Here is a 14,125-nt window from a genome sequence, read left to right as displayed (position 1 = left end):
GGTTGACGGTGTTGTCCTAGAAAACATGGATGTCATGCTTGAGCTACGCTACATGACTTGAGCGCAGCTGACAGGTTTGATCAAAGCTGATTGATTGGACGACACCAGGCAGAGCTGCACACAGCAACACGGCGGGGTTAAGGGTCGTGTGCCCCCCTCCCCCTATATTAATATGAACCCAATCGTACCATATCTGACAGAATATATTGACCAGGTGAGTGGGAAGGATCAATGCGTGTTGACTAGGCAGAAAAGCAAAGGCTGAGGTTGGCCACCTGCATTTTAAGGAATCTAACATAATTTGTGCACATATTTGAGCTTTTTAATGCGGTGACATGGGTTTTGATTTGTGTTCGTATGATTTAGTTCCACATTTCGTAAAACACACTGACATTAATCTTAATGCACTGTATGTAATGTAATCCAATGCTGCCTTCAGTGACGAGAAACACAACCCACAGACATCAGACCTGTTCGACCACCTCTCCCTTTCACTTGCCTTCATACTTCCAGTTGTTTTATCTGGGCGTTTACTGCCATCTGCTGCTTCTCGCAAGCAAGTGCAAACGCACACACTCCGCTCAAAAACTGATTTTTGTTTTGACAAAATCAATATTTAAAAAACTACCAAACCATAGCAGTGTCATAATTTTATACTTTGGTTCAAAGGTTACTTCACAGTAAAAGTGTTTATGATTTCTACTGATCTCTATCCATTGTTATTGTGGACACACGTTCTCAGCCAGGGAGCACATATTATCACCGTCATTTTTTTGATTCCCTTGAATTACTTTTACAGGAGTTGTGCTATTCTATATTAAAATGTCTGACTCCATTATTATGGATTATAGGCAGCACTTTACTACCTTTATGAAGCTCTAGATTATCCTCCGGATTACACTTTTTGACATCATCTTTATTTATCTTTCCAGCATTTAAACTGGACAACATTTAATAATAAGCATTCAAGATTTATTTCCGACACATCACATGTCTCATCTGGACAAAACAACTTTACAAACAACACCGAACAATCAAAAGCAAAGCTTTTGTGTGTGTGTGGGTTTATTTACCTGGGTCTAATTTAACAGCCAGAACGATAAAAATTAAGCACCCGACGAAGTGGCTTTTTTTCTTATTGTTGGTGTCTGTGTCTGGCGCAACTTTTTTTCTAATAGTAGTTTATCCCTAGACCCCAGACTTAGATTCATTTATTTTACTAACTTTGTCGTGGTACTGCGCAGACGTTCGTTTATTGATTGAATGATTGGCAGACTAAATGATTGGCAGAGAGGAGGAGCAAATCAGGTACGATCTGATAGGGCGTGAGCCGGCTGCTGATAGGTGGGTGATCACGTCAATCAAACCAACGTTTAGTTTTTGGGGAGAGGAAATTAGTAGAACTACCGGCTAGGATGTCGCATCTAGGAGGCCTCAAGTCTGGCAACACTGCTGAGGTCTTACCGCCGTTTATCTCCTATTTGCCACTCACATTCATTTATCATTCTTTTATTTAAAAAAAAACTGCTGAAAATCGTCTTTGATCCTGCCACAGTCCTGGCATTAATCAGAAAAGCCAAACGTTGCTCGACTAAGCTTAACTGTTGAAGGCGTTGGCAGCTTTGATAATATAGCCACCATTAATTCCCCTGCCACTGACAGGACAGAACAGCCCAGCAAGCAAAATATATCAAGGGGAAGTGCTGAGCCATAACTTTTACATGGATAAAAAAAAGCATTTGTATTTAATTATTATCACAGTTTGGGAAAGATTAAACACAGCTAAGGCTCTGGAAACGGCTTGACCTGTGCTTTGTCTTCTGTGATCTAAAGGGAGAACACGCAGCTATTTGCTACTTTGACTTTTTGGCAAATACTCGGTTAATTTATAATATATAAAAGCTGAAATTGTCTACTGAGTCACAGAGACAAGAATAAATAGAAAAGACATGAATATGCGTGTGTATTTAAATTAATTTACTATTGGAATAATAATGTTTTCCTTTATTGAAAAAAAACCCACAAAACTACAGAAATATATGTGTTAAATATGAACTAATTATGACTTTGACTGCTTAACTGAAGCATCATCAAAAAATTAAAATCTGCACAGGTTTCATCTCAGGACTCCAGTGACTTAATTCTCCTTGGTTCTGTCTCCACCTGTCCTTCAATCATTTACCCCAGTCACAGGTTTCTAGCCGACCGTCCTCCTCTCCACTGTTATTTATGTTTTCACTGAACAGATGGTAATTAACATGTATGGCCTCCAAATCCCCTGAATCTCGAAGAACTTTATCACTCGGCCCTGCCAGACTTTGACACGAGTGTTGCTGCTGATGTTATCCGCCACGCCGGCTGCACGCATCATTTCTATTTTTATACCAAATATAATGTTTATTATTTATCATCTGTCGGTTAACATCTGCTGCTGTCAGACATGACACGCACATTTTTCACTGCACTGTACACAAACCTTTGTCTATACAGGGACAATACAAGTTCAGGAGTGGGTCTAAATGCACACAGCGTCACACATTAGTCCGACTGTGCCTCGAGTCCTTGACACCAAATCCAGCTGTTCCTATAGTACTCCCTCGGTGCGTTTACTCCTCCACACCACCAGGGCGGTCATGAGGAGGGTGATCAGTACCGGGACAGTGATGAACGGGGCGAGGATGCTGACCGGTGGGTCGTGGAAGAGGCGGCCTGTCAGAGAGCAGTCCCGGAAGTAGTTCTGATGAATCTGCACGAAGAAGCGGTCGACAATCTGGTTTGGCCAGAAACAGTACATCCTCAACGCTACCTGGTAGGTGCAGTTTGTTACGTCCCCGTAGATCCTGCAGAGGGCGACAAAGCACAGTCAGAGAGGCACAGGGGCTCCAAGTCAAAAGCAGGCAGGAGAAGAAAAGGCAAACTTCTAGTGTCCTGAGGATGGAACCCACATGACTGAATCATTACTGTAATTAGTCCCTTTTCTCATTTTAAAGTCTCTGTTGTTTGGGGAACGTCCTCTCAGTGGGACCAGAGTTTCATGATGGTAGGAAAAAAGGGTCTAGAATTACCATTGGTCTTAACACAGCTAAATATAACTGCTGGGTGGCAGAGAGCAGGTGGGGAAATGGAGACGCATACCGACAGGGCAACACCCCTAACACAGCCCTACAGCACAGCAGCGACCATGTGTTTACCTGCTGACAGCAGCATTTTATAGCACTATGCTTTATTTGGCTGTTTTTCCTTTGCTTTGGTGGAGATGATAAGGCCACATATAATGAGCTGTGGCGCCTCATTCAGCTCTGTGTCCTCTGCAACTAATTACCGCAAGGTCTTAGTGTCAGTGTTAATGTGAATGACCCAGCTTACTTACAGATCATTTGGAATAAAAAATTCAATTATGATCGGAGCGCGTGCCAACATGCATTATCGCAAAATGTTTTAAGTGTCACGCTGCCCACTGACCCGTTGTCCCTTTCTTGAAAGCAGGAATTATATAATTGGTATGTAGTGGCGTTTGTGTGTTTGGATTCTTGGATTTCGACGTGCTGGCAGCTTTTTCCGCCGCACGTTACAGCCTCTGTCATCACCAGGAGGGAGAGCAGCAGCTGCAAGAACAGATTTTAAAGGAGTTAAAGATAGCTGAGGATTAGAGCCTTGTGGACTGAGTTATGACCCAATGTCATACTCAGCTCGCAGAAATGGGGAAAGGTCACAGTTTGTACAGGCATACGTTTGTATTCAGTGTGTGTGTGAGTGATGCTGCTTTTGTACGTATGTACAGTATCTTAACTTGGGGTTTTACTACTAACCACTCTGAAAAGGAGACAATTAGCTTGGAGCAAAGCTGCAAAAATGCATTTACTGTCCACCCACTCACATACTGTACTGTATAAATGAATTATTATAGTTCTTCCAACAATAAACAAACTAAAACTATATATGCATCTGCAACTTCCTGTTTTGTTTTTTCTAAATTTCTTCAGAAATAAAGTCTGTCTTATCTTATTTTACAGTATCTTATATTATCTTGAATAAATATATATTTTACACATTGCGACCCAACACTGTCTAAGATGTTTCTTAGTCTTTTTGGGGTCAGCTCACATAGAAAGTATATTTTCACCCAGAAAAGCACTAATGTTTAGCACAGCAACTAACTTCATTATTATGATTCATTATTGTTAAACTCTAAGTCAAATTGGTCTAATGCTGGATTATGAACATTACTTATAGAATCTGTAAGAGCAGACAAAATATATATTTGCCTCAATAAGTTGTAATTAGACTAATTTGAGAAACAAATAAATAAATACAGTGAAGGGCATAGGAAACATTCCTGTCAGAAAGGCCTTTGATTGCTGATATGAAAGCAAATGATACCGCACAGATGCCAAGGTGAGTGATTTAGCCATTAGCCTAAGCTGCAGGGACATGAGCCGGAGGGCACTGGGTTAGATCCAGTGTGAATTCAGCTGTTCCTGAGCAATGTGTTTCATTCCTGTTTTCAGAAGTTCCCTGGTGTAGCCTCAAGGCCAGCGTTCTCATCCTGCCGCACCTCTGCTCTGAATTAAACCCCCACGACAGCATCAAACGCAGTCGCCAAGAGTGATGCCACTGCAGAAACGTCTCGTGAATGCTTTGTTGTTTTTTTTTGTTTTCGGTGATGATCTCACCGCACGCAATCATCATCACCACCATCACCAATTACAGCACGTGCCGGACCAGAAGAGGACAGCGAACCATAAGGGAAATCACCGCTTGGAGCTTCTGCACCTTCCTGTCTGACTCATCATCTCTGTACAAGACACACACACTAACAGTGAGACAAACTACAGACCCGAGTAGATCAGAGAGGAACAAATGATGAGCGTGGGACAAATCAAACGCCCCGTCTGATGTGACACTGTAGGTGCATTATGGCAACCCAGACGATGCAACCATTAATCCTTTATCTTTTATTTCTTATTAATGGCTTATTAAACACTATTTACAGAAAATAGCCCATTAAGACTCATTAATATTCCGTTTTAATTATACCACAGGAGCCGTAAAGTCAATTCAGCAGCTCTGCTCTGCTACTGTTGTGCTAATGGTGCAGGAATGCTGCGGGACCTAACGTCGCGGTGCAGGTGAACTCACTCCACTGTGTCCGGCCAGCTGCACCACAGGTCTCGGTGCAGGCCTTCCATGTCACTGTCAAACTTGGCCAGGCAGAGTCCGCTGAGCATCCACTCATACAGGCTCCAGCTGCAGCCAGACACCGAGGGAAGAACTTGACCTAGAGAGACAAAAGTGTGTTCATCCAACCAATAATAGGAGCTGAATGAAACTGCATAGTTTTTGTAAAAATACAAAAGGTTTCTTTTTTTTCACAAAGCTCTAGAGGGGTTCTTTGGGCTGTTTAATTCTGGATAATTAGGAATATATTTGTGCAACAAACAAGGTCACATCCTGGCAACGGTTATTCCTATTGGACCATTTCTTCCCTATTAGGCTGCTACTTTCACTAAGAAAAGATTTTAATTTGCAGTTGGAGTCCCAATCCCATTTGTTTACTTCAGAGATGTGCTTAAACAGCCTCTTAATGTGGAGGCAAACCCCGGCCGTCTCCCAGGACTCCGGGGCTGAACGTATCGGCCCCGAGCTCCACAGTAGGAGAAGCAGCTTAAGCTGGCGAGAAAGGGGCCGTCTGGAAGGAACAGGTTGTCGTACGACGGAGCAACACGGCGAGCGCCCGGTCTGCGGCGGCCTGATAAGGCCCCAGTGTGTGCCCATTATGTTTGCTCTGCCTCGGCTGGGTCTCGGAAGCTGAAAGGAAAACGGCAAGTGTTGACACAGAGGGCAGTTAAAGAGAGATGCTAGTGAGAGAAGAATGTGAAAAACGGCCTCCGCTGGTGGTTTGCCTGTTTTTTATTCTGAGGGTCGAGGTGTTTTTTGAAAGTGCAGTCGGGTATAAATGTTCGAATCAGGCAATTCTGCAAAGTGTTCATCAAGCAGCGAGAGAGAGGGATATGTTTCACCTGTGTGTGTGTGTGTGTGTGTGTGTGTGTGTGTGTGTGTGTTGGCTCCTAACCAGCACTGCATTCAAATTCCATTTCCAGGAAAAATCAAGGCCTATAGGATCATGACAGATGCCGCGGTGCCGCTCTGAATGGAAGCCTGCACTCTATCGACTTACTGCCTTCAGGTCCCTCCCGTGTGTTGGCGGCGGAACAGCGATCTCGAATGCGGCCCGTCATTCCATTCTCAGTATTTATGGATTTTAGACAACGGATGCTCATGAATATGACATGGTGCTTTCAGCTCAGATGCCGCTCATGTTTGTGCCTCCTGCTGTGCCGCTCGGCACGAGCGCCTGGTTTCATTTTCTGCCTCTCATCTTTGAGTGAAAGTGACCCTCCCTAATTTTTCTTCTTTCTTCTTTTAAAGAGGGATTCTCATGACAAGATTTTAATTACACTGCCTCATTTAAGTTACCTGCCCCATGAATTAGTCACATACCTGGAATGGGAACGGTGGTAAAATATGGTTGACATCATTCTTTTGGGCTGATGAGCAACTTTTTAGACCATTCCTGGTTTGTTTATGTTCATGTGCCATCATCCATCCATCCATGCATTAGCGTCATGAGCCTGTCCCATAGGTGAGTGTGTGTGTGTGTGTGTGTGGGGGGGGGGTTGTTCTGGTGACCTGTCTCATGCTGGTCATCATGTTTTGATGCGTCTCCTCTGGCTTGTGCCTCCTCAGTAACAGGACATCTTGGGGCTTTAGCATCTAATCTACACACAATGTTTTACTTTTACTATTTAAACGTTATCTTACTACATCTGAATAAAACCACTGACCTCACGCATGAGTCAAGCATGTAAATAAATTTAAAAATGCTAAAACTGTTTAGTCAATATTGAAAACAGTCCAGGAATAAACAATAAGTAAATCTCAAATGTTTTTGACTGAACACAATGTTGGTTCAGCAGCAACACAATGTATTCACATATTCCTAATAAATTAACCAAATAGAACCTGAATTTCTAACCTAGATCAGAACTTTTGCTGCAAGTCTGTACAAACTTCTGATTCACTCACCTGCCACCCACAACACGAGCCATGCCTTCAGCAACGCCGTGCCCCCCAGAGCCATGTCGATCGCCCCGCTCACTCCCGGGAGATCAGCTGCGTGTGTCTCATGCTTCCCACGCGATTCCAGGCGAAGCCGCCGGTCCGGGAGCTGCCCCCGCGGCGGTACCGATGAATTAAGCGCGCTCGGAGGGCGCAGTCAACAGGAAGCCGCTGGCGGTGATTGTGCGTAACAGCCCCTTGACCTTCCACAAAGGCAGCCTCCTTCCCCCTCGCCAGCCCTAATCATAGACGCTCTGCCTGTCACCCGAGCCTCTTGTCCTGCTGCGTCCAACTAGCTGGAGCTGCACACGGGGGACGGAACAATGTCACAGACCAAAATTAGCCCCAGTCATAATAAACCCACAGAGTTATTACAAGGAAGATGATGCGTGATGTAAAGGAAAGATGTGCATCTATTACGCTTGTGGAAAGATTTGCAGACACAACGTGGTCTAGAGAAATGATTTGAATTATTAATATGATCATTAGGTAGAAACGCTGACCCTGACCATCCACAGCAGCCTCCTTCATGTGTGTTAACCCTCTAATTAGTACAAAATACTCCTTTAAATGCACCATTATCATACAATACTTTAACATTAGCCAATTATCTCGCATGCCCTTTCATCACAACAAAGTCCTGTAATATATTTATTAATTAGTCTTGTTTTTATTACATAAGTGTCTTGTCGCTATTCCCATTGTTTATAATAGATTTTGTAAAACACCATAATCACTTTGAGCAAATGTTCTGTTCCGAAGCCCCATTCACATCACAGAGACCGAGTTTCCCAATTTCATGTCCCACTCAAATCGGAGCACATCTCATGCAGCTCAATAATGTCACAAATTGAATGTTTCATCTGAAGAGTTTTGGCCTGGAACAGAGGGAGGCTCATTAGTATTCTCAGGGCCGCGCTGCATTGTGCTGCCCCCCTGTGTGACAATGTGTGTGTGTGTGTGTGTGTGTGTGTGTGTGTGTGTGTGTGTGTGTGCCTTTTGCAAACTGGGTGTAGGTACAGCTTTAACATCTATAACTAAACACACACTAACGTTTTGAACATGGTGCAGTTATCTTATCAATAATCAAATCTAATCAAAATCCTACCTACCTTTATGGGATAAACACAAAACCCCAAACGTGCTTGTCCTGCCTTCAAACTGCAACAGCCTAAAGATTGAGCCGTTCTCGAGAACCGCCGCTAGAGGGCAGCGGAGGACGCTAAATGAAGGACGCGCTTGGCACACGCGCCGACGGAGAAAGGCTCATTTTGCACGTTCGCCGCCTAAACTGTGGAGTCATTCTGTAATGGAGCCAGTTATGGCCGGGTCCTCTCCTTAAACGGATCACAAATCACAGCGCTTTCTCTCCTCGCCTTGTTGCCAGCCCGTTTCATACTTTCGCACGGAGCCGGGGAGCGGAATTGGGCACGCGCGCTTGTAAAATGAGCGGCCCTGAACGCGGTATATTGCTCAAGTCGCCGTGCGTCACTGCGGCCCCTTTCGACCGGGATCATCAAATTTTATTGGCACTGGCTGCTTGTGGTGTATTCTTGCAGAGGACCGCGCTGTTGGCACCGCAGGACACTCTTGCCATTGTCACTGTAACTTTACATGAAGTACATGAAAATACTTGCAATAAGTGTTTTTTTCTGGTGGGAATGTATTACTGTATCATAAACACACCGCTGTTCCCAACATGAGTGCTGGGTGCGCGTGCAGAGACGCAGAAGGCCCACAGGGAGCAGTCTGGGCTCCACAGCAGTCGGCGGGGGAGCCGACAAGCTGCGCCGCCGGCAGGCGCACTGACGGCGGCAGCAGAAGCCGCGAGAGCCAATCCGGAGTGCTGATAAGTGAGGGCGGAAAACCAAAGGGGACAAATTCCTCCTAATCTTTTCGATAACCGCTTTAATACGTCGCAAGACGCGTCAATCACACCAAGAAGGCGTGTTCAGGGCTCCAGACCCCCCCCCCCCACGCCCTCCCCCACCCCCACCACCACACAATTCCGGCACGCACTCAACCCCACTCCCCCCAAGCAGCCGGCTCTATGACAGCGTGTGGAGTAAATGGCTCACAGTGTCCGCGGCGGAAAGAGACCTAAACATTGCTCCGGGAACCAGTAAACACACACAACAAGAGCGCGGCGCGTAAAAGCTCCCCGCTCCGCTGGCTGCGCGCGCGCACGGGCAACTGTGTCAGTTGTCCGAGAAGCCAAGAAGACTCCGCTGTTTTATTCGTTTCACTCCTCGCTTGGTTATGCGTGTGTGAACAACGCGGATATCTTAATCGGACATGTGATTCACGGGAGTTAACAAGACGAGCAGCCCCCTCTTTCTCAAAGATGAAGTTCCCCGCGTGCGTCCTCGTCACTTTGGTGATGATTGGATCGAGTGCAGCGCAGTCAGGTGAGTGTTTGGATGCGCGTGTCTGCGCCTGGGTCTGGGTCACACGTCAAACGACGGCGTCAAGCGCGGCTCCTCGAACCCCGCTTTCTCCCGTCACTCATTCATTGACACGTCCGCGGCGCCGCTTTGCTGTCTGACAATGAATTGGCATTTCGCGTCAGTGTATTTATTGTCGACTCTGAGACTTTCGCACAAAGTTGATCCAACTTCACGTCCAACCACGCTGACGCCGATTTGCATCACAACACCGAGACTCGCGCTCGCACCTCCGGCAAACGCTGCGACTCCGCTGCCGCGGAGAGCGCGGCGAGCTCTGCGTAAAAACCTCTCCAAAGTGCGCCCTTTACGTTCCTCTTTACCCCCTATTTGGATTTTCATTTTAACCCCATCCTAGACAAAGCCGACGCATTTCGAGCGCTGCTTGACTTGATTTGATCAGTGACTCGGCTGCGCGAGATCTAGCGGCACACATTCGTAATAAACGCAATAGGCGGCGAATCTCTCACCCTGACGCCGCTCGGATGATTCATGCGTGTCGTATTTTACCCAAAACATGAATGGACGCGCCATGGCATTAATCTAATTCCCCCGCGCGGACGTGGCTATAGATCGCGGCTATTTGCGCAAATTGATACGACTGGAACTCTGCACCAGTGGCACAGTTTTGATTCCTGTCTGACTTTGAATAATTTAGGACGTATAGCAGAAATACCGAGGGCTACACAAGCGGTGGGAAAACATCTCGCTTTCATCATTAGGACCCCCGTGGTGTCAACCTCTGGACCAAAATCACTTTAACGTTCTCGCTCAACGCTCAGACAAAGATTTGCGCCGCGTTCGTGGCAGTTTATGTTTTAAGTTCCACATCTTGCATTGAAGTTGAAGCCGTTCCCTTCGGGAGTCTCTGCAGGATATTTGCCGTTGGTTTCGCAGAGATATTTGCTCCTGCAATGCGTTTTGTTAATGAAGCAGGCTTTGCCACAAAACTCTGCCCATTTATTCAAGCAAAGTATCAAATAATAATAACAATTAGCGGCTTTGAGACTGAGAAGCGGCGCTGGTGAACTTGTGCAATCAGCTTTGGTTCTCGGAGACACGGATCAATAAGGAGTTAATGTGATCTAGCATTCTGTTTGGTTTGGAGCTGCATGCAATGCTCCGCTTTGGAATAATGTCAGACCACGAGATGCACCCCACATATTTGCATATACTAATATTTCATGTTTGACTGGGTGGATGCGCAGTTGAAGATGCCAGAATCTGCCTCCTTAATTGACATAATCAAAAGTTGGCAGGGAGTCAAACCGTAAAGTACACAAACTGAAATGCACCCTGGAAATGCAGACAAATACAATAAAGTTTGTGGCAACTTGATGTTTGGAGGTGAATCTCCTTTCAGCCTCTTCAGGCCACATGTGGGATTCAACAATGCCCTCCTGTTGAATCCTGACTCCATATGGGGTGGTTTGTGGTTCTCAGGCTCAGACTTTCTCTCTCTCTCTCTCTCTCTCTCTCTCTCTCTCTCTCTCTCACACTCACTTACACAAACACACACGCACACACACACGCACACACACACGCACGCACACACAAACACACACACACACACACACACACACGCACGCACGCACGCACGCACGCACGCACGCACGCACGCACGCACGCACACACACACACACACACACACACACACACACACACACACACACACACACACACACACACACGCACACACGCTTCCCGCTGGCTCTAGTGAGGATCTTGCATGGAAGGCTCTGAATGTTTCCTATTAAATAGGAGTGCATGGATGGATGGATGACAGGCAGAATGAATGGGCAAGAAGCGGCACCCTCGCTGGCTTATTTATTCTCCGCGAATCCACTCCCATCCACGATATTTGTGATGCTAATTCCGGCCAAGAATCTCAGCTATGCCTCTTGGGAAGTTAATTGTGTGTGGGTGTTGTGGGCGTGTGCTGCAGTGATATTTGTATGCTCTCGGCCCACTCTCAGTCCCTTTAAACTCCTCATTGTGGGTCCAAAATACCCCAGCCAGCAGCACCTGCCAGCCTCCGAGGCTGCACCGGAGGGAAGCGAGTCGACTTTAACACTTTGGGGGTCTGTAACATGCTGATTGAATCTGCCTGCTGCCGCCGCGAGGCGACCGTGCCGCGTCCCGGCCCCTCGGCCAGATTTCATTGAAGTAAACTGATTTTCACAACTTATTCATTGTACTGATTGTGGTGTTATGGATGCGTTTAGGGATCATTTCCACTATTGACTGGTCAGACTTGTTAAAACAATGAGGGACTCAGTGATTCTTTGTTTACTTTGACTTTACGAGATGCAAAAAACTGAGTTGTATCTTATCTTCAAACCCTGTAAAACAAGCAGTATGTGGACTTTGAGTTCATGTTTTCCAGTCAAGCTATTGGCTTCGAGGTCGTGAATAAACGTGCAGGCTGTTTGTAGCCGTTGGTCATTCTGAGTCATGTTGTCGTTAGACTTAGTTTTGACTAACCTGTATTTTTCAGGTTAGAAGTTCTAGAAGAACAAAAAAAAATGACATCAAAGGCGATGGAACTGCCTCAAACAAGTGACTTCTCAGCGAGAACCTTTTGGCATGTATCGCACGGTGATACAATCATCTTCTCGCTCTGTATAAACAAAGCTTCTGCCGATAATTTCATCATCCTCAGTCTGCTCGGTGAAACAAAGCCTGCGAACGTTTTAATCGCCGTGATTCTGTGTGGAGTGTGTGGATGACAAACGCAGCATTCGCACGTGTGTGTGTGTGTGTGTGTGTGTGAGTGTGAGTGTGTGTTTGGGTGACATTTAGAGACGTGCTCTCCTGTGAAATGGCCAGGGGACGAGAGAGGGCTGCTGAATGCCAGTATCAAATTACGGGGCGTCCGTCAGCTGGCACACACTGAGCAGCGGGAGCTGGACGGAGCTTTGTAGAAGACTGGGCGGAAATGAGAATTTATTACAAGCTAATTAAGCCGCTTTTTTTTTTTTTGATAGGATCAGTCTAGACCGTGAGGCCTTCATTTGACAGCATGAGAGATGGTGGAGGGGGGGTGAAGGAATTCAATCTTGCTCTAAATTAGTCAACGTGGCTATCATAACTTGATATCTGCCGGGCGTCTGCTGGGCGGGAGTCAAACGTGCTGCGATCGCGTCCGACGGGACGCAGGCGTGGGGAATTTCTGTGCATCTGCGGGAAAAAAAAAAAAAAAATGTCGCTTTGCACAAAAGAATAATAATTGCGTTTCTGTCAGGGTGACATTGAGGTGTGGGCTGCTATTTGCTTGGCGTGTCACGAGTGGACGGTCCCGGAGGAGGAGGGGGGGGGGGGGCAGTATGCGACGCGTGGGGGTGATGGACCCCCCCCCCCCCCCTCCTCCCAGCCCTGAAACAGCAGCGCTGCCTCTCACGGCCCTCGCTGGCGATTATGATCGGCCGCGCCGCACAAAGCCCGCGCTGTTCCCTCCGCTCTCCGCTTTTCCCAGGCGCCGATGCCTCGACGTGACGGCCTCGACGTCAGCGGCCCGCGGGCTTCACAGAGGGGGCTCCTGTTCCCCGCGGCCGCGAGCCGCCCCCAAATATTGACACGCGGCCCTCACAGCTGCACAGCGACGCGTCCAAGATGCTGGTGCAATAAACACAAAGCGTCACTGGGCTCCGTAATGGTCTTCCTGCTTCCTGGACGGACTTTTGAACCCCCCCCCCTCCCCCTCCTCACGCCTTCGCTGCCTAATGATGAGCGGGATTGGCTCGGGTTGTGCTGCGGCTGGCTGCTGCCAACTCCTAGTGCGAGTTAGATTGGCCAGTCGGAGGCCTGGAAGCCTGGCACAGATGTCCTCTTTCAGGAGGAGTGAGATCTCACGGCGCAGGGTTGGGACTGTAAACACCGTCCTGCCGCTCCTCTTCCTCCTCCTTCTCTTCCTCCTCCTCCTCTTCCTCCTCTTCCTCCTCCTCTTCCTCCCCTCATCCTCCTCCTCCTCTTCCTCCTCCTCCTCTTCCTCCTCCTCTTCCTCCCCCTCCTCCTCTTCCTCCTCTTCCTCCTCCTCTTCCTCCCCCTCCTCCTCTTCCTCCTCCTCCTCTTCCTCCTCTTCCTCCTCCTCCTCCTCCTCCTCCTCCTCCTCCTCTTCCTCCTCATCCTCCTCCTCCTCCTCCTCCTCCTCGCGCTCGGTCGCGGAGCTCTGTGGAGGCAGAGGCCCAGCAGAGCCTGGCTTCCGGTGGCTCTGTCCATCCGTTTGCTGCTTTTTAAACTCTCTCTCTGTGTCACACGCACTCACGCTAGCGCACACTGTGAATAAAGTCAGGGCAAAGAAAAGACAGAGGAATTTCTCTTTCTTTTTTCTTTTCTTTTACATCTTCTGTTCCTTCTAGACCACTGGAGGGTTTGTTCGGTCCGCCACTTGTAATTCCACTCAGAGACAAATGCCTCCATCCTGTGTCTGAGGAGCTTCCTACACACACACACACACACACACACACACACACACACACACACACACACACACACACACACACACACACACACACACACACACACACACACTCCACTTTCCTTTACTTTTCGTTTATTTGCTC

The 14,125-nt window shown here is 47.2% G+C and overlaps 2 protein-coding genes across 3 annotated transcripts in view; one reads left to right on the top strand and one right to left on the bottom strand.

Moving 5' to 3' along the window:
• Positions 1 to 895: 895 nt before the first annotated feature.
• LOC114843975 (receptor activity-modifying protein 1-like) lies at positions 896 to 7,370 on the bottom strand. The gene is made up of 3 exons (XM_029130938.3): positions 7,087 to 7,370; positions 5,140 to 5,278; positions 896 to 2,840 (listed from the first exon to the last, which is right to left on the bottom strand). Exons 1-3 carry the CDS (start codon positions 7,139 to 7,141, stop codon positions 2,585 to 2,587), a joined length of 450 nt encoding a protein of 149 aa, XP_028986771.1. The 5' UTR covers positions 7,142 to 7,370; the 3' UTR covers positions 896 to 2,584.
• Positions 7,371 to 9,143: 1,773 nt separating this feature from the next.
• Positions 9,144 to 14,125, top strand: part of LOC114843967 (receptor tyrosine-protein kinase erbB-4-like) — a 195,613-nt gene continuing 190,631 nt past the window's right edge. For both annotated transcript variants that reach the window (XM_029130908.3, XM_029130898.3), the window contains exon 1: positions 9,144 to 9,527. In XM_029130908.3, the coding sequence (XP_028986741.1) occupies positions 9,464 to 9,527 (64 nt within the window). In that variant the 5' untranslated portion in view covers positions 9,144 to 9,463. The remainder of the gene's footprint in view (positions 9,528 to 14,125) is intronic.

The sequence above is a fragment of the Betta splendens genome, chromosome 2, assembly GCF_900634795.4.
Source record: "Betta splendens chromosome 2, fBetSpl5.4, whole genome shotgun sequence".
NCBI classification, from domain to species: domain Eukaryota; kingdom Metazoa; phylum Chordata; class Actinopteri; order Anabantiformes; family Osphronemidae; genus Betta; species Betta splendens.
Note: the sequence above shows the minus strand (reverse complement) of the source record. Positions and strands in the feature narration are given on the sequence as shown.